The following is a 22,691-nucleotide window of genomic DNA, read 5'->3' as shown; positions in this document are numbered from 1 at the left end:
ACACACAGCTGCTTCTCCTGCCCTTTGGCTGGGCCTGCAAGGCTGACCAGTGCTGACCAGCTGCAGGGCACCAGCAGTGCCAGCATCAGCTCCAGCTCCCTGTTGAAAACTGCCCTGAGCAGGTGCTTCCAACGCAGGGACAGAAAGAGTCTGTGAACACTCAGCACTTAAATGAAGGAGGAGGAGAAGAAAAAAAAATAATCCACCACCACCCCCCAAATTCATACAGGAGTGTTCTCTCCCACTAATGCAAATGTTTACCATGTAGAATTATAGGGGTGGATGATGTTTTGGAATTTGGGCCTTAAAGGCCTATTGTTCACTCTGATGGGAAAGTTGCCCAGTGCACAACAGGCACTAAGATTTTCTGTTAGTCATAGCCAGGGGCAGAAAACCTGCTGTTCCAAACGTAGCGTCACATCTCATGGAGCACCAGAAGGTAGAACCAGGGTAGAGGGCTGTCTAGCACGACAGCAGGAGACAGATTAGCAGTGGCAGGAGAAAAGAAAGGCCAGTGACATTACTGAGGAACCTGGCATGTGACAAAGGCAGAGAACTAGAAAGCAGCAAAAAGGCACCTTTCTTCAGCAACAGAACAAAAAAAAAAAAGGAATTGAGAAGTGGGTCATTGTTTACTGTGTAAGCAAAATCATCTCTCCTTGCAAAGTAACTTGTGTACAGCCAGCAGCTTTCCTGCAGATGGGCAGGGCTGTGTAATGCATGCGAATCTCAAGGGACATCCATAAATAGTCAAGGATATGCTTTTCCTTAAGTCTCAGACTAATCCTTATAATGAGCATAGAGGGGAAAAAATGGTTGGAAGCAGGAACACACTATTCAAATTCATTCCCATGGCCTAACAGCAGCCATTTTTCACATTTCAGCTGACAACCAATCATTCATGATATTAATTTTCTGTCTGGTTATTTGACAGGTTATTTTTTAATCAAACAGTGCTGTTTGATTGCATTTTATTAAAGATACACTGAATAATATAAAACCCACTTTTTTTTTTTCAAATGGATTTTCATTTGTCTGAAAGGACCCAGTTAGCAGTTAGCCTTGAAGAGATTCCACAGTGATACAGATAATGCACGAGACAAGTTAATCACTAGCACCAATTACCATTAAAAGGACCTACCATGCATGCAAATTAGACCCAGGAGTCAACAGGCTGGGGTTTAATGTCACGGGCATCCACCAGATTCACCGAAGCCCTGTTACTCCTGTTAATGTTTTTCCTATTTGTGTCATTCTGCAGCACAGGGTGAGGAGTTAAAAGGCAAAACAGAGCGGATTAATCAAACAAAACCACCAAACAAGTCAGCTTAAAGGAGCACAAGGGAAAATTAGTGGTAGAGAAAGAAACAAGATCAGCAAAGGCACAATACTGACAAAAGCATCTGCAACAGCCAAAAGGTTGCACTTCCCTGCCATCGGTATTCACAATTCTCATCCGCTCCTGTACCTCAGAGCGATAGTTATCAAACTGTTCACAAGCCAGCAGACCCCACTGATATATTTCTGTTTCACAGCACATGGAGAAAGATAAGTAACAGCTACTCAGCTCTGCCCAGCTGAGGGCAGGAGGTGTGTAACAGGCTGAATTCAGGTTACCCTGTCCTTAAAACCAAGAGGCAGCACAGACTATGGGAGACACATTGTCAAGGTGACATGTTTATTCTCTTTTTCTCATGAAAGCAAAGCAGCTACTCACTGAACTCCGGGCTGTGCTTCATTTCAGACACACACTGGAGTTTGGGCTTGCTTGATGTGATTTGGAGGGCTGCATTGGACCACTTCGATGAATTTTGAGTGGCAAAAATAACAATTTTCCTGCCTTAGCCTATTTTCCTTAGAAAGACATTTTCTGTCAAGCTCCTATTGATCACATTCATATGCCACTTAGTGCATCCATTCCCGCTGCATCCTTGTAAAACCTACTCGAACTGTGATGAGGGAACTAGAAGGTTTATTTTGTTGACACTGGCTCGAGTGGGGCCATCTCTCACCGCACTGGAGCAGGGGGGACACACAACTTGACTATCAACTCTATTTTATCAGTTCCAAAACCAAATGAAGGAGTACAAGGACCTCTACCAAAAATCCAGCTGCGCAGCCTTCAACAGGGTACAGCTGTACCCAAAACTGGCAAATTGAAGAGAGTGATCTGTGCTTAAGAAACATCCGTCTAGACTGAAGCCATTCTGCTGCGGAAAGCTTCACGGAACGGCAGGACACAGTAGGATATGCATGACCAGGCAGGTTACTACAGACAGACTGATGCAGCGGCACATCGTCCTTATTTGTGATTCAAGGAAATATTTTTCTCCAAATCACATTTTTATTTCCCTTGTTCAATAATAGTGGGTTTTGCTTTCAATTGACCGAAATTTAATTTTTTCCACTGAACGTGAATCACCTGGCTTTTCTGATATTACCAGCACTGTGCTGAAGGTTATTAAGGACGGCCTTCTGCAGACTAACAGCAGCATTTTCTACCACTGCCTCTTGCTTCACTGAATCCTCCTCTTGTCCCTCAAAATCGCTTCCTCAGGGGAAAAAAAGAGCTTGTTTTGAGGCCAGGGAGAACTGACAGCCCCAGCATTAAGCGCCTCCAAAAAGGTCTGCTGAAAATGCATAGCAATACAACCAAAGTTACACAAAGCCTGCTAAGCCACATATGCACACAGCCCACAATACAAAGAGCTTTCTAGAGATTTTTTTTCATTATAAAGTTGTCTCCATTTGTTTCTAAAAGGCACACACATAACGATGCATGTGTCTTGGGCTCCATCTCCTTAGCCCATGCCATAGTCCACTGTCAGGACCGTGAAGGAGCGTTGGGACAGGAACAGCGTTCACCAGACTGCTGTACACAGACACGCGAGCTCACACCTACTGCTCATGCTGAAAACAATAAAGCAGTGTGACAGTCCAAAGCGACTGCTCCAGGAACAAAGTCTGAGCACACTTACGCACTTCAGGGCAGGGAATGCTGCCTGGATGAGGGTGACAGAACAAACACTTCCTATTTTTAAAACCTCATTCATTTACAGTACAGCGATTGCCTGTATTTGCTCCTGCAGTAGAAAGCAGCATTTTGTTTTTATTTCTAGTTAGCCAAGTGCTAAGTTACCAAATAGTGCCTTTATCTAAAAAAAAAAAAAACAAAAAAAAAAACCTTTTCTAGCCCCCTGGTGAGTAACTACCCTGTAACTACCCTGTATTTCTTGCTGAGGACACCAGGCTTCCCTTCTTTTAGAGGCACTAACTAGCATTCAGCAGTAAGAGGAAGCTCACTTTTAAAGGTTCTTTCTCTGAGGCATCTCCTGTGTTATCACTGGTCTTGTATTTGCGCTCCTTGTCCCGGTGATCGATGGTGGAGTACCCATCTGAGGAGAAATAACACAACGGTCAGGTGTGAGGCACTAGGAAGAGCAAAACCAGAGCTGATGCTAGCAGAATTCTTCAGCGAAGAAACAGGAAAATAAACCATCACAACCCAAAGATGCTGGCAGCCTGCTTTTCACATGCACTCCAGCTCTCAAATTTCATTTTTACCAGCTTAAAACTAAACAGAAAATCCCTCTTTTTATATCACTGCCAGAAGCCGGCACTCATTAGCAAACAGCACTGTTTTCCTCCCAGCCTGCTGTGCTTTTTAGTGTGCCCAAGGAAAGCAGCAAGTTGTCATCTCGTGCCCTGTGGCTAATGAGCTCCAAATTCAGCCCAAATCTTGTGTTCCTTGCTTAGCAGCCTGATTAATTGGCTGTGTTCATTCCCTGAATGCTCTGCTGCATGTTCCTGCTCTTCCTGAGCCTGACCACTAGCAGGACAGGACAATCATTTGGAAGAGCCCTTTTCAGAGCACTGAGAAAAAGGGCCTGGTGAGTTGGAAGAAATCCCGATGCAAACCCTGCTGTGCTTGGACTGCCTTTCATTACAAACTAGCACCTGTTGGTGCTTTTTCTCCAGACAACTAAGAGACAGTATGAAAGAGCGATGAACACAGTGTAGAAAAGTGTAAGGAGGTTTTATAAAGAAATGGCTCTAATTATTTCAGAACCTTTGCTTTGCATCATTGTCAGCCAATACAGATCTTAATTTATTTTCCTGAATGCATCAAATTTCCCTCATTATCAGTGACAAATAGATCCTCTCCTGCTCTGCTTTGACAGCATTGTAATCTGCAGTAAATGACACTCAAATTTATAGCTCCCTGTAGGCTTTTGCTTTCCCCTGTGTAACTGAGGGCTCATTAATGTTTTCATGTCCTGACAAAGTGGGTTCTTAGTATACCACGAAGAGGTTTTGCAAAAACTTCCAAAACGCTCCTCTCTTGGTTTATTACTTGCCTGCAACAGGCTGTTAAGAAAAAGTCAGTCATATTTTTGTGGCATTTCCATGGCATAAAGAGGCACTGTTTGCCCACATGACAAAAGCACACACAGCTACAGTGGCTTGTACCAAACACAGTTGCAGAGCAGAGCCCTAAATAATGTCCTTGCTGCCCACAGCCATGTTAGTTTTAAAAGGGCTGTAGTTTTCCTAAGTATCTAATGAATCAAAGTGCACACAGACCTGCAGCAAGCACCTGGAGTGTCATATGTTTATGGCATCATGGATAATAACAGATTATTTAACCATGCTGCCCAAAAATAACTAAAGAATTTTTGAGCTATACATGTAGTCACAGATCCTAAAACCATGAAAATAATTGCAACACAGAGATTTACTTACAATTCTTTGATGACAATGAAGATGCCTAACATTCTTGGCTATTCCTTTCAAACAAAAACCAAAAAAACCTAAAGCCTACCAGCTGCATCCAGCTACCCAGCCAGCATTTGTGGAGGAATGCATGACCAATAATTCTCTTTCAAATGACAGCCATGAATACTGCTAGTAAGTAATATCCTAATCCGAAGATTCATAATCTATTTATGAGTAAATAGTTCACATAGGCATGTAGTTAAACGGCAGAAACATGCTGACTCCCAAAAAAATCAAACTCACAACAACTGAGCAGCAGCTTTTTACAATCTAGTATTAATTATACTCACAAGGATGCAATGGATCACGTGGCATTTTTGCAGTGCCATCATCATGGGTGGTCCAGAAGCACTGAATGGCCAAGATACAAAGAAAACCTTTAACCTATCCCAGAAAGCAACAGCTACTACATGAAGTATGGAAGCTCTGACACTTCCCAAGGAGCAAGGCCAGAATTAAGGACTGTAATCGCAAAAATTAAAAGCACAACAGAACTTTTATACTACTAAAAACTATAAAACCCCATACCTAGCCAAGATAGCAGCAACAGGAAGATCAAGCTTTTGCACACTGGCAGTAATCTAACAACAAAGAACGGTCACAAACTTTGTTCTTCATATCTAAGTTCGAACATATTTTGCAATTCATGCTGTCAGCCCGCGGCTGTGCGGTCTGCATGCTAACGGTGCTGCACACACCAGCACTAATGGATTATGTGTTTCTAAAAACCACACACTGCGCTATGACTCTGTCAAGATAAGCAGCAGCAGAGATAGGAAGTTCATGATTTGACCTAATAAAATGAGAAGTAGCTTGAAGGAGGCTGAATCAGAGAAGAATACCTCGGTGCCCCAAGGACCACAGCTCTCCAAAGAAATTACAAAGTACTGCTTCTCCCATGTTTCAGATTCATTATGAAAATCAGAATTAACTCTGCTCCTGTGGCATAAAGGACACCTATACAGATCTCACTGCTCCAAGGTGTAAGTGCGTTTCTCTGAGGTAATAGAATCCAATGTATAGAAAAAAGTTATATTGGTCAATAGAGGCCCATCTGATTCTTGGCTTGTTTATTCCTCTCTCTCAACTTTCTGCTTGTTTTCTATATTGCTTCACTGACTATCTCCCATTCGCTCTGCAGCAACATTTTTTTATGTCATCACACATTAAAGGACCAAATGCCTGCTGAGTGTCAGTCCATCTGTGCCCTCACACAGCTCTCAACTTACAAAGATCAAACCTCCAGACCCATCTAAAAGGAGGAGGAGGCGAAAGAAAGAGTTATGCCTGAAGATGGGCATGTATGACAGGGGCACCTGAACTATGTGTCTCTGGTCTGAACAATTCTCAGCACCCAGATGCTTTTCTCTGACAGACTGTAGCTTAATTGAGGCACAGATAGAGTTTTAGAGAACTCACAAATTTGGCATACAGCCTGGAGATCACAGGTCTGCTGCTTCCACAGACAGCGCCGGGTCACAGCCACCCTCAGGCAGCACTGTGACAAGCGGTGATGATCTTCAGATGACTCGGTGCAGAGCCACTTGTCTGGAGCTGATGAGGTTTGACAGACCTGCGCTCTCTCTGCACTGGGCTGTCTAGTGCATCCCACACTAATTCATAATACATGTTTTCTTCCATTTTCCAGGACATCCACCCTCTACCCAGGCCCGTTGTGCAGACAATAGGAATGTGACTGGACCAGTACTGCCAGCTGATAGAGAACCTTTCTGCCTCCCTAGCCACACTGACAGGGAATTAATTTCCTTTAGAGAGAAGGCTGACACCCATAGCATTAGCAAACAAGCTGAGATACCAACAGCAATTTTCTTTTTGCAATTTTGAAAAAGAGTCAACATGGGTTAACAGTAAAGGCCCAGGCAGCAAGAGAGTTGAGCCCTGACAAAGAGAGGCAATAGCTGAGCAGCACACAGGTGGAGATGTTCTGAACAAGCAGCTTTGTACACTGCAGGGGAGCAGGATGAACACCCTGGGCTGGAAGGGTCCGGCTGAGCGGCTGATACCTCTAACATGCATGAAATGGAAAACCACTGAGTTCTGCACCGTCACACTAATGTGTTTGAGGCAATTAAAGTTCCGTACCAAAGCAGTACAGCAGAAAGATAACTGCAACCTGGAAGCACAGGAATTAAATGGACAACACAAAGCTGGAGGCAGATGAGAATTCTCTAGAAGACAGTGAATATAAAGTAGAAAGATCTTAGGGCAAGTGAAGTTCACAAGAGGAAGGCAAGGCAAAAACACACAACTGAAACCAGGGCACAGGACTTTCTGCAATAAAAAGAAATAAAAAGATAAGCTGGGATGTTGAAAAATTTTCTCTGGTATTTTATCATGCATTTTCTCTGCAAACGTAAATGACATCAGTCTCTCCTAGAGGCTCAACATAGACTGGTTGGAGTATGTAGGGATACAACCAGACTGCCTACTGCAGATACAAACCCAGAGGACTGCACTTCCATGTGCTCCTTGTATCTGAAAGTTCACTCCAGAGTGGAAAAGGAACAAAACTCCAGGACACAACAGTTCACAATGGAGTTAAGATCAGAAAATATAGTCTAGAGGAGCTCCACACGTATGTATGCCCGTAAGACAAAAAACATATGGCATTTGGAATAGCTTGAAGGAAAGAGATGAAGCACTAAGTTGTTATTCCAGTTCCTTGGATTTAAGGATAGTAAACTGGATAAATTAATTTAATTCCTTCTCAGTTGATCTCTGAAACAGCACAAAATTATACTCATACTGGAGTTAAAAAGCCCTCAAGAGCTGGGGTCAGGAAAACTTGACAGATTTCGTCTTCTAATAGTGATAAAAAGATTAGAGAACAGAACAGCCCAGAGGATCCGCCTGACATTGTACATATGCTGGTAATTTGCATCTCATTTTATACTCAGAGCTGCACCAGTAACTCCTGAAAGCATAAGGCAACAATTAATATTGAGACTCTAACCTATAAACACTGCCCATACTGCAGCACCTGCTATCACACACTATCCTGCCAGCAATCTCCTCTGAAGTTATTTGCTTTCATTGTGAGAACAAATGTTTCAGTGTTCCCTTATGCAAAATGCATACGGACAGTTGACTTATGGCAGGTGGCATCTCATTTTTCTAAGATACGAAACGTAATACACACCTTTTATTTTAAATTCTGAACATGCTTGGCTTTCAGCTTGGTTCTAACTCGTATTTTTTTCAGCTACAATCACAGATAGCAGTATATCAAACTGTTTGATCCAGAGGCATTAATATAGGTATTTAAATAAAAACGTCAACTGGAAGCAGTAAAGCAAATTCCAAAGAGACCACACAGCACCTTGATCTACCTCAGTAAAGAAAAAAATCCTCTACAAGTTAAACTACAGAGCTTATCAATCTCAAAGTTCTTCAATGACAGCAGATGGCTGTTTGCAGTCTACAGGAAAAGCCAGGCTTGGCTAGATGCAGGTAAAGGAAAAGCGGAGCCAGGCATATCATACATATTAACTTATTTTTGGTGTTACCTACAGAAAACAAAGGCAGAATGCATTTAAATGCAAGCATTACGCTGAAGTACATTTTCAAGTCTCTTTTTTTTTTTTCCTTTGGAATCCCCAGATTTCCAGATCTGCAATAGGGAATGCAGCTGCCTCAAGAGCTAAAGGCTAGACTGAAAGCTAGGTCTGTATATCTCCAATATCTGCTTAAAGTACTGGAGAAATTGATATGTACACTCTACATGTATTTAAAAGAAGAAAAAAGACAGGGAAAGAAAAAAAGACAAAGACGACGACCAATCTTTTGTAAGGTAATGTTCTGTTTTTAAATGTCAGCTTTATCCATCTGAAATAATACCTCCTAGAGAAATAGTTGAACTTTCCTGTGAGTGACAGTGTGCTCTATTGGAACAGACAGAGGGTTTGATCCATGACTGAATTTACCTGGGCCAAGTTCATCCATAGGTATCATGTCACGACTCCCAGCCTTCTCGTTATCTATAAAACAGGAACATATGACTTAAGTTACATTTGCTTTTCTCAAAACCTGGTAGTTTTACATTAGTCATACAACCAGAGAAGTCCACAAAAAACTGAAAGCAGAGACTATTGTAAAGAATCCTCAAACTATTCAACCATTATACCCATTCAGAAAGGGAAGTTTGATTTGAGCTCTCCAGAAAGCACAAGTAATCCTTATATTTTCTGCTTTGGCACTGCAATGTAGAACTCCCTCCAAGTGATAACAGAAACCTGCAATTCTGCTTTGGACTACCTACTGCTGTTAACAAGCTTCTCCCTGGTCTTTCCAGAATAAAAGAGAAAAAATAAGTAAGGGTGCAGCCTCACATGGCACACAATCCAACCCAGCAACCTGCTGAGCCAACAGAAAGCTAACCCACAAAGAAAACAAGAAGTTTATTGTCACATCAGCAAACTGATCCAAGTCACCCTCTGTCTGCATGATCTACCAGAACTGATCAAAGACCGGGCAGTGTGGGGCTTTTTTTGCAATAATCTGCAGTCAAACCAGGTAAAGTGTAACATGGCAAATTCTGTCACAGGAGACTAAAGATTTCTGAAAAGGAATGTTGACATCTGAGCGCTGGAAACTAGAACCAGATTCTGAGACAAAGCAACCCCAATGACATTAAAGCTGGAACTACATCAGTGTTGTTACGGCTGCGTCAGGCCTCATGAAAAAGCACAGACAGGTTTAGCTGAGTTTGGATAAACCCATCTCCAATGGAAAAATCTGCACAGTGGATGAAGAGGGACTGCCAAAACAGGCACGTTTACTTAGAAAGGAAAAGATTCCCATACTCAGTAGGGGCAAGGCCCAGTCTGCTGCTCGGCTGAAGGCAAGATTTATTAATATATAACATTGTCAAACAAGGCCGTTCTCCTCTTTCGAAGTTTCAACTCACATCTATCCCAGATTCTCCCAGGAAGATTTAACTGATTACACTGCATACAAGCTGAGAAAACAACATCAGTAGTGTGTATGTCACAAGGGAAGGAACTGTACACATCCAGCTAATTGGACTGACCATTTTGGGACTGAGGGGTAAAAATCGCCACAGAAATAATACATTTTCGCCTCCTTACGCGATAACACAGATGTGACAAATCCAGAAAACAAGCAAGCAAACACAATAGAAAAAGTGCTAAAGAGCAGAACTGACCTTGACTTTTATCCACGAGAGGCAAAGTGCTGTCATCATAGCCAGACCTGCCAGCAGTACCTTTGGAACCCTTTGGAGTTGCAGAAACAGACTATGAGACAAAAATCAAATAAATAATAAATTGTTACGCAGGGAAACTGAACAAGAAAAACAAACAAACCTTGTGCATACAAACCAAGTATGGCAAGAGATTCTGGAATGCTGCTGAGCTCCCCCTTCTGTTGATAATACGGCACTGGAATATCTTTTATTTTAATATAGATTTGCTGGTGGAATTGTTTTCTCGTTACCTAAATGGCAGCATTGTTGGTCTGTGAAAGGAGCAAAACCTTTTCACGAGGGAAGATGAAGAGGTTGCATGGTAAGAACAGGCGGCTGCCCTGCGCTGCTAGATGGAATGTTTCAAATGAGATACAGCTAAGACAAGACATGCTAATTCCTCCTCCTGTAAAGCACGGGCATTTGGCCCATATGAAGCGTCATTCTTCCAAAACCAAAAAAGCTGCATTTCACAGGGCACTGAAAAGCACACCCAGCAAGTATTTGTGTGATGCGGTGACTGAACAGAATACAACACATTGCTCTGTCACCTAAAAGAACAGAACCAAAGCCCACAATCGATCAGACTGTAATATTAGACTATGTTAGGACGTCTTCCACTCAGGCATTTCCATAACTAAATCTAAGACCCCCCATCTTTACCTGGAAGTGTGATTTGTTCCACCCATCCTTCTGCAGGGCATTCCGTAGTTCTTTATAGCTCCAGATCATCTGAAGAACGTGAGATGCTGCTTTTGTTTCTCTGGGAGACTGGCTGAGTTGCAAGATAAAATTAGAGCTTAAGTTTCAAGCAATGTAAGACTATGTTGACCTCTTGCACCAAAACAATATCCAGGAGATACCTAGTACTCCGTACAGCTATTCTCTGAACCTATAAGCTACAGATTTCTGGGTTTTCACATGTATTGCTTGGCAAGCACTGAGACCATGGTGACCTTTTTGTCTTGTAGCTGTCATTAACAAAAACCAGACATATTCCATCCTGCCTGGATTTGTTTGGAAAAAGAAATAAATCAAAACAACAAAACCAAACAACAACAACAAAATACCAAACCCAAACCACCACTACAACAAAACCCAAAAAACCCAACTTCTCCCAAACTCAAGTTCTATGCCACTTTTCAAACCTTCTCCCCAACTTACACATATTCCTTACAATTTAATTAAGTTGCTCCATGGTTCAAAATACCTTACAAAGCAATTTAGGTCAGCAGAAAAATAAGCTATTTTTAAAGAGAAAATAGAAATTTTATCGATTCCTTACTAAGTCAGTACACAAGCAAATAATATAGGGCTAAATTCTTAGTTGGCTCTTATATTTTGTAACAATGCAACCCAATAAAGTCTTCAGCTACTCTCCCAAAAGTTTGCTGAAAACACACCTATAATGTCTATCTGGCCAAACTGTACAACACAAACTTTCCTCTAAAGCAGTCAAAACACAGTTTTCAACAGAACGGCAGAGTGAAAACTTGTCACTTCAAATTACCACCTCCAGCCCTTTGGCCATAACAATTACTGCACATCATTAACCATTTTACTTAAAAGACACAGATGTCATCACTGGCATTCCAGGAATGGAACAATGCCACAGGAAAAGGCCTCCCACGCTAAAAATAAAGATCACAGTTTCACTGCAAATGGTGTCTGCTAAATACATACATGGTGCTAATATGTATCTGACAAAGAGTACATGTCTTAACCTGACTGAAGTGACTACTCAATTAACTTTTTTCTTACCAAGCAAACCTGTTAAAGGTGCTGACTGTTTTTACTGTGCATATATTAATTACTCTGAAATTAAGGCTTCTGAAAGGCTAGGATGCTTGAATACTTTCACAAAGCAAAAGCTGCTGTTCGCAGTGAGTTCTTATGCATTTTGCTTTCAACCGTCACTTACCTTGACTTGCTGATAGCTACCAGCTTCTGAATGCCCTGTGTCTGGATCAGAGACCTTGCATTTTCTGAGCTGTCAGTAATGATTTCATGGATGGTGTTCAACACTGCAACCACTGTATCCTCTTCCAGGTTCTTTGCAGATCTCTGTTGCCTGCTGGGCAAATTTCTTACCAGCTCACCCATGGCATAACTACCTAGGGTAAGGGGAAGAGATACCATTAGTCAATAATAATTTCAGCTTCCCATCCTGAAAGATAAAACTCAAGGGTGTTTGCCAGGTCAAAAAACCTTACAATGCACATGTTTTGAACCTTCAGACTGTAACTTAACAGTTTACTTATAATTCATTATTTCCAGATGATTGAAGGTTGATATCCAAGACAAACACCTTCATCACAAATGCTAAAAGGTATCAAGGGGAAAAAAAAACCCACCCAAACAATCTTTATTGAGAATTTTACAGCCAGCATCTATCATACTTTGCAATGCCTGAGGAAACAGCATCCAGTAGCCGCTGCTAATGCCACGTATTCATGCTAATACACGCACAAGGCTTACTCAACTTAGCCTTGTAATAGGCCTTGTGGGGCAAGGTGTGCAGCCATGCATTCATTAACCTTGCCCCAGCAAAGGTAAGGGTGGTTCCTCTGGGGTGCAGTTAGCCTTCACAGTGTGTAGCACTGAAGAAATAAACAAGGAGTCTGGAGTTTATCATTTCCAGGTGTCTGTACCATTTGCTCAGCTACACCTCTGAACTATTAAAAAAGAACCTGCTGTATTAAGGCAGAATCCCACCTTGCCATTTATTAGTATCAACTTGGATTACAGCCTACATATGTGACCAATATTTCCTAGCCTGACAAAGCTCTATTTTAAACAAACACATCAGTTAAATACAGAGGCACCCAGTGGTACTCAACTCACAGCTGAATCTTTCAAGACTCCTTCTAATGGGCAAGTGAATACTTATTTACCTGCCCTGGACAGGAGCTAGGGAACAATGCTGAAGAACTGCCATGGAGACTAACTTGTATGGTGTCCAGCTTGACAAGTAACTACCACCCAACACGATGAGAAGGGAAGGAGGAAGTGAGAAAGAAGGGACAACTTTAGAGCCCACTGTGCTTCCCCAGGTTGGCTCAGCACACCAAGGGGAAGACTCCCATGCCAGTCTAAACAGCAGGTCTAAGGAGCAACATCTCTGTAACCACTGGGAGCACAAGTGCCATGTCAGCCAGAGCTAAGGAAGAGACAAGAAACCACTTAACCCACCCAGTCCTCTGCACACCTACAAACACTCTCCTCTCCTGCAAAAATCTAGAGCTGTTTTTACTCCTGAGTTAGAGATTTCCCTCAAACCACAGCTTGTTTGAATGGGCTGGAAATACATTCTGAGATGACAGCCCTCTGCTTGGTGGCTGCAAGAGTAATCTTAGCGCAGATGGAAACTGCACACAAAATGAATCTTCAGCACAAGTGACAGAAAATGTGAGGTGTCTCAAGGGTATCCAAGATCTCAGCCTGGTTAGAAAAGTTCAGAAGATACCTATAAGATCTTTATTGCGACGATCCATGGAAAGATTTCTCAGGGCAATTGACACAGCCCTCACCACCTTGTCAGAGTCAGACTGGAGCAGCTCCACAAGCACTGGTAAGCCTCTCTCCTTCCGCACTGTTGCACGGATGTACGTGGACCACTGATCAGAACACACAAGGGAAAAGAAACAACACAAAAGTATTGTGAGTTCATACACCTGCCCTTTCCTTGTCCCTGGCATTTCTTTCAGTGCTGCAATTCATTTTTTTTCCCTGTATATACTAGTTAGACTTCATGTGTTGATGCATTTATAACTTAACCCATCATTCAAGTTCATCAAGCACCAAGGAAGAAAGGATGTAGAAGTTCATCCTACAGCTTAGCAAGCTGCCAGGGAAAGAGGTCAGAAATAGAAGTAGCATCATCTGCCAGCATCTGTTCTGTATACACCTCAGCTTGAAAATGCATCCCCCCCCCAGATTAGGAAAAAAGAGGTCATTTGGAGGGAACAGTACAGCATCCAAAGCATCTGTTATCTTCCCCCACCTCCAACTTCATGCTTTTATTCCATTTCATGTTTGATTTTAAAATAAACTAGACAGCTGTAAACCACCACCCTGCAGATCCTCAGGCTGCAGATCAGTCCCACTTTGCCAGGCAGTTCTAGAATTGATCAGCACACCTTTGAGAGAACTGCTTGATTAGCCCTGCAGATGTTTCAGGGAAGATATCAGAATACACTTTAGAGTGCAGTTTCCTGAGCAATCTGACAATCTAATGAATTAAGTACTCAGGACACTTAATCATCTAACAACAGGCATTTCTAAATGGACAAAGCAATGGTTAAGTGGTTTAAGTAGTAAAACCTGCTCATGGTTAAATTGTAATGAGCTCAGTGACGCTTCCACTACATAAACACCATCTGTCCTGAAGATGCAAAACATCTTAAGTGGGCAAATAAGATGGAAATAATTTATTTGAAGTTCTCACCTCCTTCCTTTTTAAAGGAGATGTAAACGCACAAAGTAACAGCACACTTACAACGGGACGTGACTTTGTTTTTACTTACACAAAGGCAACTAAAGACAGTAAAGAGAAGACTGCACTTACCATCCAGTTGCCAGCACTGAGATTCTGCAAAGCCCCTGCTGCAGCTTCCAGAGTGTTGAAGTTCTGACTTTCGGTGAGGATGGAGAGGTACAGTCGGACCACATCTGGCTGGTACAGCAATTCAAAGCCTGCAGGTGGAGGAAGAGGAGAACAGAAACAAGAGAAGCAGAGAAGGCAATGTAGAATGAACAAGTAGCATACCTCTATTTAATCACATATCAGTACAGCCAAGAGAAAGCTACACCACAGAAAGAAGTGCTTCTGTCACATCTAGGATGCTTTCTCCACAGTTGCTGAAAATGCTGCACACAGGAACTTAGGCACAGGACATTCACCTGGGCTGAAGGTCCCCTTTGTTGTCTTCAGGCTGACAATTCTTTCTGAAATCTGTGCTGTGCTATGTACTGCCTAGCAGCCTGAGTATATGTGTGTGATGAGAGGTGATGAGAGACAATTTTGTCTGCAACAATTCTTACTTTGCATCTCTAGACTGGGTTGCAAATTGATCTTCTGCACTCCTGTTTTCATTCAAATCTATCCTAGTACCTTTACAGACACAAAAAACAGGGCCAAGGAGAACAAGTGACACAATCATTATCAGCCACCCCCTTCTCACACCTAGGTGACAAAAGATGCGAGACGTCAAGGTGATAAGAATCCCCAGTTCGCAGGGGCATGGAAAAACGCTGACTCCAGTTCCAATATGAAGTAAAGAAATACACCAGCATCATACCACACTGGGAGACTGCGACAGACACATGTGGTAACTAAACATCCCCAGAGTGACAGTATCAGCTTTGCAGTTTAAGCGTGACAGGAATGAGAACTATTCCCAGCTCTGCCACGGATTTCCTTTTGTGACACTGCGTAACTGACAGGAGCATCCGTGTCTTGACTCCTCATCCACAGGATTAGGATTTATCCATCTACCCACATTAAAAAGGGGTCTTAGGCAAGACCTCCATCATTCCAAGTTGCGGTCCAAGCACACTGCATTGATGAGGGAAGAGTCTGCAAGCACCCACTTAAAGGACTTGCTAAACAAACACAATCTCAAATATCACGGTGCTGTTCAGATTACATGAACAAAAAACTAAATCCACTGAAGTGTTTTGGTGAGTGCAGGAAGGCACAAGCAACCTGTGGTCAACACTGACTCATCTGCAATCACTGTAGCTGGAACACATTTCTGGATTGGTAGCTTTTGGGGTGTTTTCAATAATAATAAGTAAAGTTTGGCAGGCATTAGCTAGGAAAGGAGTTCTAGAAAAACATGACATGAAAGAAAGCATAAAGGTGTAAATGAGCTTGGGCAAAGAGGAAACATGAAGCTTGCTTTGAGGAGATTATTTTTTATTATTATTATTATTATTATTTGTGCACATGAAAAGAATGTTTTTCATATAACAAGATGCTGTCCTAGAAGAGCAGCATAGTAATTCAAAGCAAGTTTTCCCCCAGCAAGACGGGAAACCTACAAACACAGATCATTCCCTCTCTTCAGTAATTTCTCTTCAAAATCATCTACCTCCAATACACGTATTTTTCAGCACATATCACCGATTACTGTATTTCAGACATCTCAGATCAAACCTAGAAGCAAGAAAACTGAACAATACTATCAAAGTGGATATCACTTTTTCTTCTTTTTTCTTTTTAAAATTCTCCGTTGCTAAAGGCTTTCTGAAATCAAAGCATTACGTTTCAAACGTTTCTCCACATTTTTTGCAATAGTTATTGCTGTGGGACTACGTGAGTCAAGACAGCAGAACTCGATACTTTAAACCTTGTATAAGACTGCCCATAGACACAGACCATGTTAACTTCCTGCATGAACAGGGCTTATTCATCTCACTGAAAGCAAGAAAACAGACTTCATTAGCCAAGCATTTCTTTGCTCCATATAAAAACCTGATCTATGCATGAGGATCTACAAGCTCCCATTTACTGGCTCATCCTTTCCCTGCTCAGCTCCTCACATGCAACCCAGCATACTTGCATTCTTCCCCAACAACTGGATAGTTGACCTGATCCATGTCTCTAACCAGTTTTAATGCCACTGCTTGCTTGCTACATGACACCCTACGGATACGTGCGAGCTGTGACAGGTGGTGATCCCCAAAGGCGCCCTGCCAATCCATACCACTTACTTTCCTCTTCTCCAATGTCCTCTCCTTGTGTTGGGATCATTGCCCTCTGCATTGAACGCTGAGAAGAACTGTAGTTACTCAATACATGAAGCATGAACAGTTGTATAGCTTTTCTCCATTCTTCAAATAAGTTTGTGATTATCTGACTCCAATATGACCTTCATATCACCTTTTTCCTCTGCCACTTCACAAGGTGAATTGGCAATCTAAGAACTCCTCAAGATAAAACACCACTGCCTGATAAGCGTGCAGTAGTTCTTTCCTGAACACTAATACTTTAAAAATCTCTTAGGATAGAACACTGGCACTTTTGCACTGTTCTCTTTTAACAAAAATTTGCTGAAATGTAAATCAGATCAGCAAAAGAGATGAAGGCAGGTTCGTCAACAGATAATATTCATACAACACATTGACTGCTTCTGTATTTGAGCTCAGACTCGCCTGTGGTTGGATAGCATGCAATCGTTCAGCCAGTCCTCTCCAATGACTTTGTTTTGAAGTGCCTAGTCATTATTTTGGCATAATTGGAAACAGCCCCACACCTTCACCCCTTGTGTTATTTGAGTGTGGTCTGCACTGTGTCCTGTTGGGCTGTACATTCATTTTTGGCTGGACTCTCCCTTCTCTGCAGCACCTCACTGCATGTGAATACCAAGATGCAACAACCCCCTCACCTCAGCCTGGCGCCTGGGGACAGAGCTGCATTCCAGTCACGCGCCTCCCACCCGCTTTCTGTCATTACTTCTCTTCATGCATGAAAGCCTCTCCTTTTTCCTACTTACTAATGTGAGACCATCTCAAAAATGTCTTCACCTTCTCCCTTCAATAAAGCACAGCACTTCCTCTCCTCCAATTATCAGCACATTTCTGCTTTGGGCCATAAGCCCACAGCCAGTTTGGAGGATGATTCCCACTTCACTCCACACATCCCCACTTTCCAACTACATCTATGCCTCAACCCCACTAGCATCCGTTTTAAACAGAGTTTGCAAGCGCTACACACCACATATGAAACTCAGTCCTCCCTTGTGTTCCCCCCTCTCCTCAAAGGCTGCAAGATTCCAGCACTGCAGCACCTCCGTGCCAGCCTGGCTACGCCAGCAAAAGGCAGGAGCTGCTGAAACAAAGCAGCATGAATGCCCCTCATGGAGGGCTGCTCATTAGCAGAGACGAGAACCTAATAGTGAGAAAGTTACTGCTGCACTGGAGGGTTTTTCCCTTATTGACAGCAAGCTGACACTTTCCATAAGCGTTACAGTCCCTTAAAAAGAAACAAACAAGTTTTATATTTTCTCCATCTGCCTCCTGTCCTAATGAATCCAGCTCTGCTATTTATAGGATGCAATTTGTCTGAATTATTATAAAATTTCCTTCCAGTGTTGTGTGGAGGCCTGGCACATTTTTCCATGAAGCGCTTCAGGCACGTTCCTGGGAAGCACAGCTGGTCTCACCTCCATTAAGCACCTGCTTCTCTTCAAAACTGATTTCCTTAATTTCAAGATCATCTTAATTATTTTTTCAGGTAATGCTACTTTTGTGCAATATACGGCTAATTGCTTATATCCGTTTTTTTAAATGGAAATGAGAAAAGAGGGTCATTAGTGATAGGTAATACATCAAATGAGAAAAACATCCACTCTTCTTTTCTTTAGAAAGCTGTTTTAATTATAGCCAAGATTCAGCACTGCCCTTAAAAAGATAATTTCTTCCGGAATAAATGAGGCTTTTCCACCAGTTACAGATTTGTGCTGAGTTGCAATCTACACAGTTTCCTCCTAGAAAAGCATGAGGATAAGTTACTTACTGCTTTTTTTCATTGCAGAAAGCAAAGTAAACAAGTTTACTATATTAGCTTTTGCCTTTTAGAGAAACAGAAAACGCCTTGGATGCTGATGTCATTCTGAGTATCAGACATTTTACAGCACCTAAGCATTCCCCCAGCTAATGGCACGAATGTGCAAGCAAAGGAAGTTCTTCCATATCAGACACATCTTCACCAACATGCAGTGGTCTCATCTTCTGAAAAAAGGAAGATCAGCTTCTTTGCAGTTGCTCAAAATTGGAAGTTCACGCTACCAGGAGGTGGAAAGTGGATTATCCTTTATTTGCCCACAGAACAGTGACAGCACAGACAGCAACTTCAATCCTGACCAGAAAACACCTGAGGAATTAACAGGGGGTGATTAGCCACCTCAATCCACGCAACCCTCAGTCTCTGTGCCGAGAATGATGCAGCAGTTCCTCAATTATCTCCTCCACAAACTTATTTGCTTTCATCTTGGCAATGCTGATTCTGTGCCTATACTTAGCTATGTTCTGGCAATAACATTACATACTGCACCAGGTGCCTATCTCTGATACGCCAGCTTAATCCCAAATTCAGACAACTCTCTTTGGAGCAAGGCTGCCAAATCTACTCCCCTTCATTACCCATCCCGTTCAGGATTTATTCTCCCCCTGCAGGCATGGGAAATAATACACATGTGGATACTGCTCAGATGACAGTTCTACTGCTGTAGCAGAAATGTGCTCCTTCATTTTCTATCCAAACAAAAAACTCTGCATTGCTGTGTAAAACAGAGGCAAATTTCATACAAAGCTGGAAGGAATTTCTGCTAATCCTAGAGAAAAAAGACAAAGATCTCTAAAACAAACTCTGATAGCTATGCATTCCTGCAGTGTCCATAGGCACGTTTACATTGGTGTTTCATTCAGACCACTTTTGAAGTGAATTTCTCACTTACTGCACTTTGGTTCCCAACACAGACAAGTGGCAGCACCACCCTGACTCCTTTTGGGGTGGAACGAAACCAAGAGATGTGCTCCAGGACCACACTGAAGGTGTGCAGAGCAGGAAGGGAGGCTCAAGGGCTGATCTGCCCATATTGAGCCGCTCCAGCGGCTACTCCGGCATCTGCCGCACTGGCCCATTCCCAGCACGGGCTGTGACAGCTGCCGGTAGATGGAGCGAGAGGAGCCCAAACTGCAGCTTCTCTGCAAGGTCATCTACTAACAGACTCTATAGAATAAGCAAGCAGCTCCCGAAGCAGCTAAGAAACTATCAGCCAAGAGGAAAGGGGTGTGGGGGGGAGGTGGGAAGTAAAGAATCATGTCAGCGAAAGTAATAAACAATTTGATTCTGCAAGAAAGAAAAGCTCCACAGACCCTGGACTCCTGCCCTCTGCCGACAGCAGGCTGCGAACTTCATTACAGCCTGTGTAGTTCATTGTTTGCAAGTTAAACAGCTGTAAGCCAGTGTTCAGAATTATTTGCTACAGAAACATTTTCAGAACATGTAAGCAGCAAATCAGCCCAGCAGTTCAGCCCTTCCCCCTTCCAGGAACGTTGAACCCTGCAGTATGGTTTTATAATAGACTACACGAAAACCCCAGAGCAGGCAGCTGGTCACTTTTATAAAACCAGTAATAAGATCCTTAACAAAATCAACCCATCAGCTCCATTCCATCTGGATGCTGTGCTTCAGTTTCAGTGCACAAAGCAGCCTGAATGCCAACATAAACTTGCAAGATTCTTCTAATTGAAAGGCTTAACAGTAGCGAGAATGCAGTCGGCTCCGCCAGAGCCAAATGCTTGGCATCAGTGACAGAGAATGCAGCCCGATGCAGATACTCGTAGAATACTGTCATGCAGAGGCACAGCAAACTTCTACAACAAACCAAGGAGAAATAATAGCTGGAAAGTTCTGAATAGTCCCTGTAGCTTTCACTTCAAGGTACAAGTCAGGGCAGGTGTTACGCTTACTGCAGAGATTCAATCAAGAATGCAGCATCCACCACTGAGCAGGAGCTATGAAGACAGACAGAACAGCCTCTGAATACTATTGAAAAGAACCGCCAGAATAATATGAGACACACGAGACTCAAATCAGGCTTGAGAAAATGTTTAAGAGAAGTTTTTCTATTCAGAAAATGAGCACCATAGTGTGTGACCTTTCCAACTAACGTACTAAGTCACACACAAGTTCTATAATTACATAAACTCTTCCCAGCTTAGCATGTACTCCCACAATGACAGAAGCAAAGGCATGCCAGTTAAAAAGGGATGCAAGCAACCCCCCAGACCAAAGGATGTAACAGGAATGTTACCAGCACTACCCAGCATAGAGTTATGCAAAAAACAACAGAAGAAGGCAGGCTGACTGCAGGGAAAACAAAGGCAGCAAGGAAAGCAAATGAGAGGGCAAGGCAGTGCAGGAGAAATAAGGATGCCTGGGAAAGCAAACTGTCTTTTGCTTTATTCATATTCTTATTATTCTTTACATTTCCCAAGCTCTGCAAGCTGTCAAAGTAACTTCTCTTACAGAGAGTGCTTTGTAAGAGGTTGGTTAAATTCCACTTCATATCCAAAGAATATGCAATTCAACAAAGAGATGGCTCAATTAAATACAACACATTTTGACCTTGTGTGAGTTCCAGCACTTCTGCTTTCTGTGAGCAGACATTTTAAAGCTAATACAGTTTTCCCTTTGCAAAGGACCTGCAAGCAGCGTTTCTCCCAACAGCGTTTGACACGCTGCCCAATAACAAAGGCTTTTTTCAAGCATATGCAGCGAAGTCTCTTGGCAACTGGAGACGTTCCGTTAACAACCTTCTCTCCTCTGTTCGCTAATCAGCAGCAAAGGCTCTGGAGGACCAATACTTAATAAGGATCTGAAAGTTGCTGCAGATAACTAGAGCACTACCCAAGCTACTTGTTCAAAAGAGGAATGTGCTGTGCCCACAGGCCGGTTACTGCAGAGCAGGAATTACCTGGAGCCAGGCTGGTGCAGAGCGGAGAGCTGCTCAAGGTCTCCTCTGAAAGCAGGAGGCACGCGGGTGAACTGCAGCACATACAAGCATTTGTAGGTCACCTCTGGCAGTGCTTTTTGTTTGTTTTTGAGAAACACCATTGTTACAAGCAACAATGCTTTGGACCCAAAGTTGACATTAAGCCCTTTGGCTGAATGATTAAAATGGACGGTTCATGTAAATGGCTTCCTTTACCCCAGTCCCAGAAGACTTGCATCTGACCTTGGAGACTTTAAGTACAGTACATGAAATGTTAACACTTGCTCTTTTGCCAGTTTCTCTGATCCAAAGTTATTTCTACTTACTTCACAGTTGATAACTGAACACATTTTCCTTTAAAGGGAACAGGACAACCATGTTATTCCAAAAGTAAGTCTGTTGAAATGCAATTTGTATCTGAACCCCAAATTACATTCTCTCCTTCTCTCACATACACAGAGAACATACACTGGAGTCTCTGCTTTGTGAACTACATATCAAACACGATCTATTTGGAAGTACAGGTTCCCTTTTTCCCCAAACAAGCTTCCCATGGTGTTTGCAAGCCTCCAGAACACACTCCAGGTCCTGCATCACCACAGCAAAAACTCAAAATGGGACTTGGTTCAAAATGCTGGTTCACCTACCCAAGTGAATAGGCAAGTAATTCTCACCCAAGGTCTGCCAGCCCTGGAGCGGGTTTCACAGTGTGACACTGGCTTGCCCTGCAAGGGTCCTGTACTGCCAGCCCAGGCACAGCTGAGACTCTAAGCCAGGGGTGAACACTCTCTTGCCTGGAGAAATTCTGTGTGTCTTCCATAGTCTTGCAGGTTGTTCCTTACTCTTGTCTCAACCACTACAGTATTTTAAGACAAAAGACAGATCGGGCTTATCAGGCTGGTGATCTCCCTGAGAGCGGATCAATAAACTAGGAAAGCAGCAATGCAAAGCTCCTAATGCCACAATCTCGGCTGCTGCCTCCAGGGAAGCTTTCAGGTCGGACACATGTCCCTAACAGCTGATACCAAAAGGATGGAGGCACAGGGATGATGGGCACTGCACTGGGGACTTCTTAAACAGACAGCAATTCGACCCACGCATAGAAGATCAATACCTAGCGTGTCATTGATCATGCTGTTTCCTTGGGAGGGAAAATCTGAATTTCCAGATGCTGTCTGCTACATAAC

General features: G+C 42.7%; 1 protein-coding gene across 35 annotated transcripts in view; it reads right to left on the bottom strand.

Annotated features, from left to right (window-relative positions):
- ARVCF (ARVCF delta catenin family member) overlaps positions 1–22,691 on the bottom strand; it is a 241,395-nt gene that overhangs the window by 5,462 nt on the left and 213,242 nt on the right. For 26 of the 35 annotated variants that reach the window (XM_065033011.1, XM_065033014.1, XM_065033013.1 and 23 more), the window contains 8 exons: positions 14,568–14,695; positions 13,467–13,617; positions 11,922–12,114; positions 10,664–10,775; positions 9,962–10,052; positions 8,721–8,774; positions 3,304–3,395; positions 1,142–1,255 (listed from right to left, as the gene is read on the bottom strand). In XM_065033011.1, coding sequence (XP_064889083.1) covers positions 1,154–1,255; positions 3,304–3,395; positions 8,721–8,774; positions 9,962–10,052; positions 10,664–10,775; positions 11,922–12,114; positions 13,467–13,617; positions 14,568–14,695 — 923 coding nt within the window. In that variant the 3' untranslated portion in view covers positions 1,142–1,153. The remainder of the gene's footprint in view (positions 1–1,141; positions 1,256–3,303; positions 3,396–8,720; positions 8,775–9,961; positions 10,053–10,663; positions 10,776–11,921; positions 12,115–13,466; positions 13,618–14,567; positions 14,696–22,691) is intronic. The other 9 variants (XM_065033034.1, XM_065033038.1, XM_065033036.1 and 6 more) reach the window with 2 other exon arrangements.

The sequence above is a fragment of the Columba livia genome, chromosome 17 (genome assembly GCF_036013475.1).
Source record: "Columba livia isolate bColLiv1 breed racing homer chromosome 17, bColLiv1.pat.W.v2, whole genome shotgun sequence".
NCBI lineage: Eukaryota > Metazoa > Chordata > Aves > Columbiformes > Columbidae > Columba > Columba livia.
The sequence above is the reverse complement of the archived record's forward strand: the minus strand, read 5'-3'. Positions and strand labels throughout refer to the sequence as shown.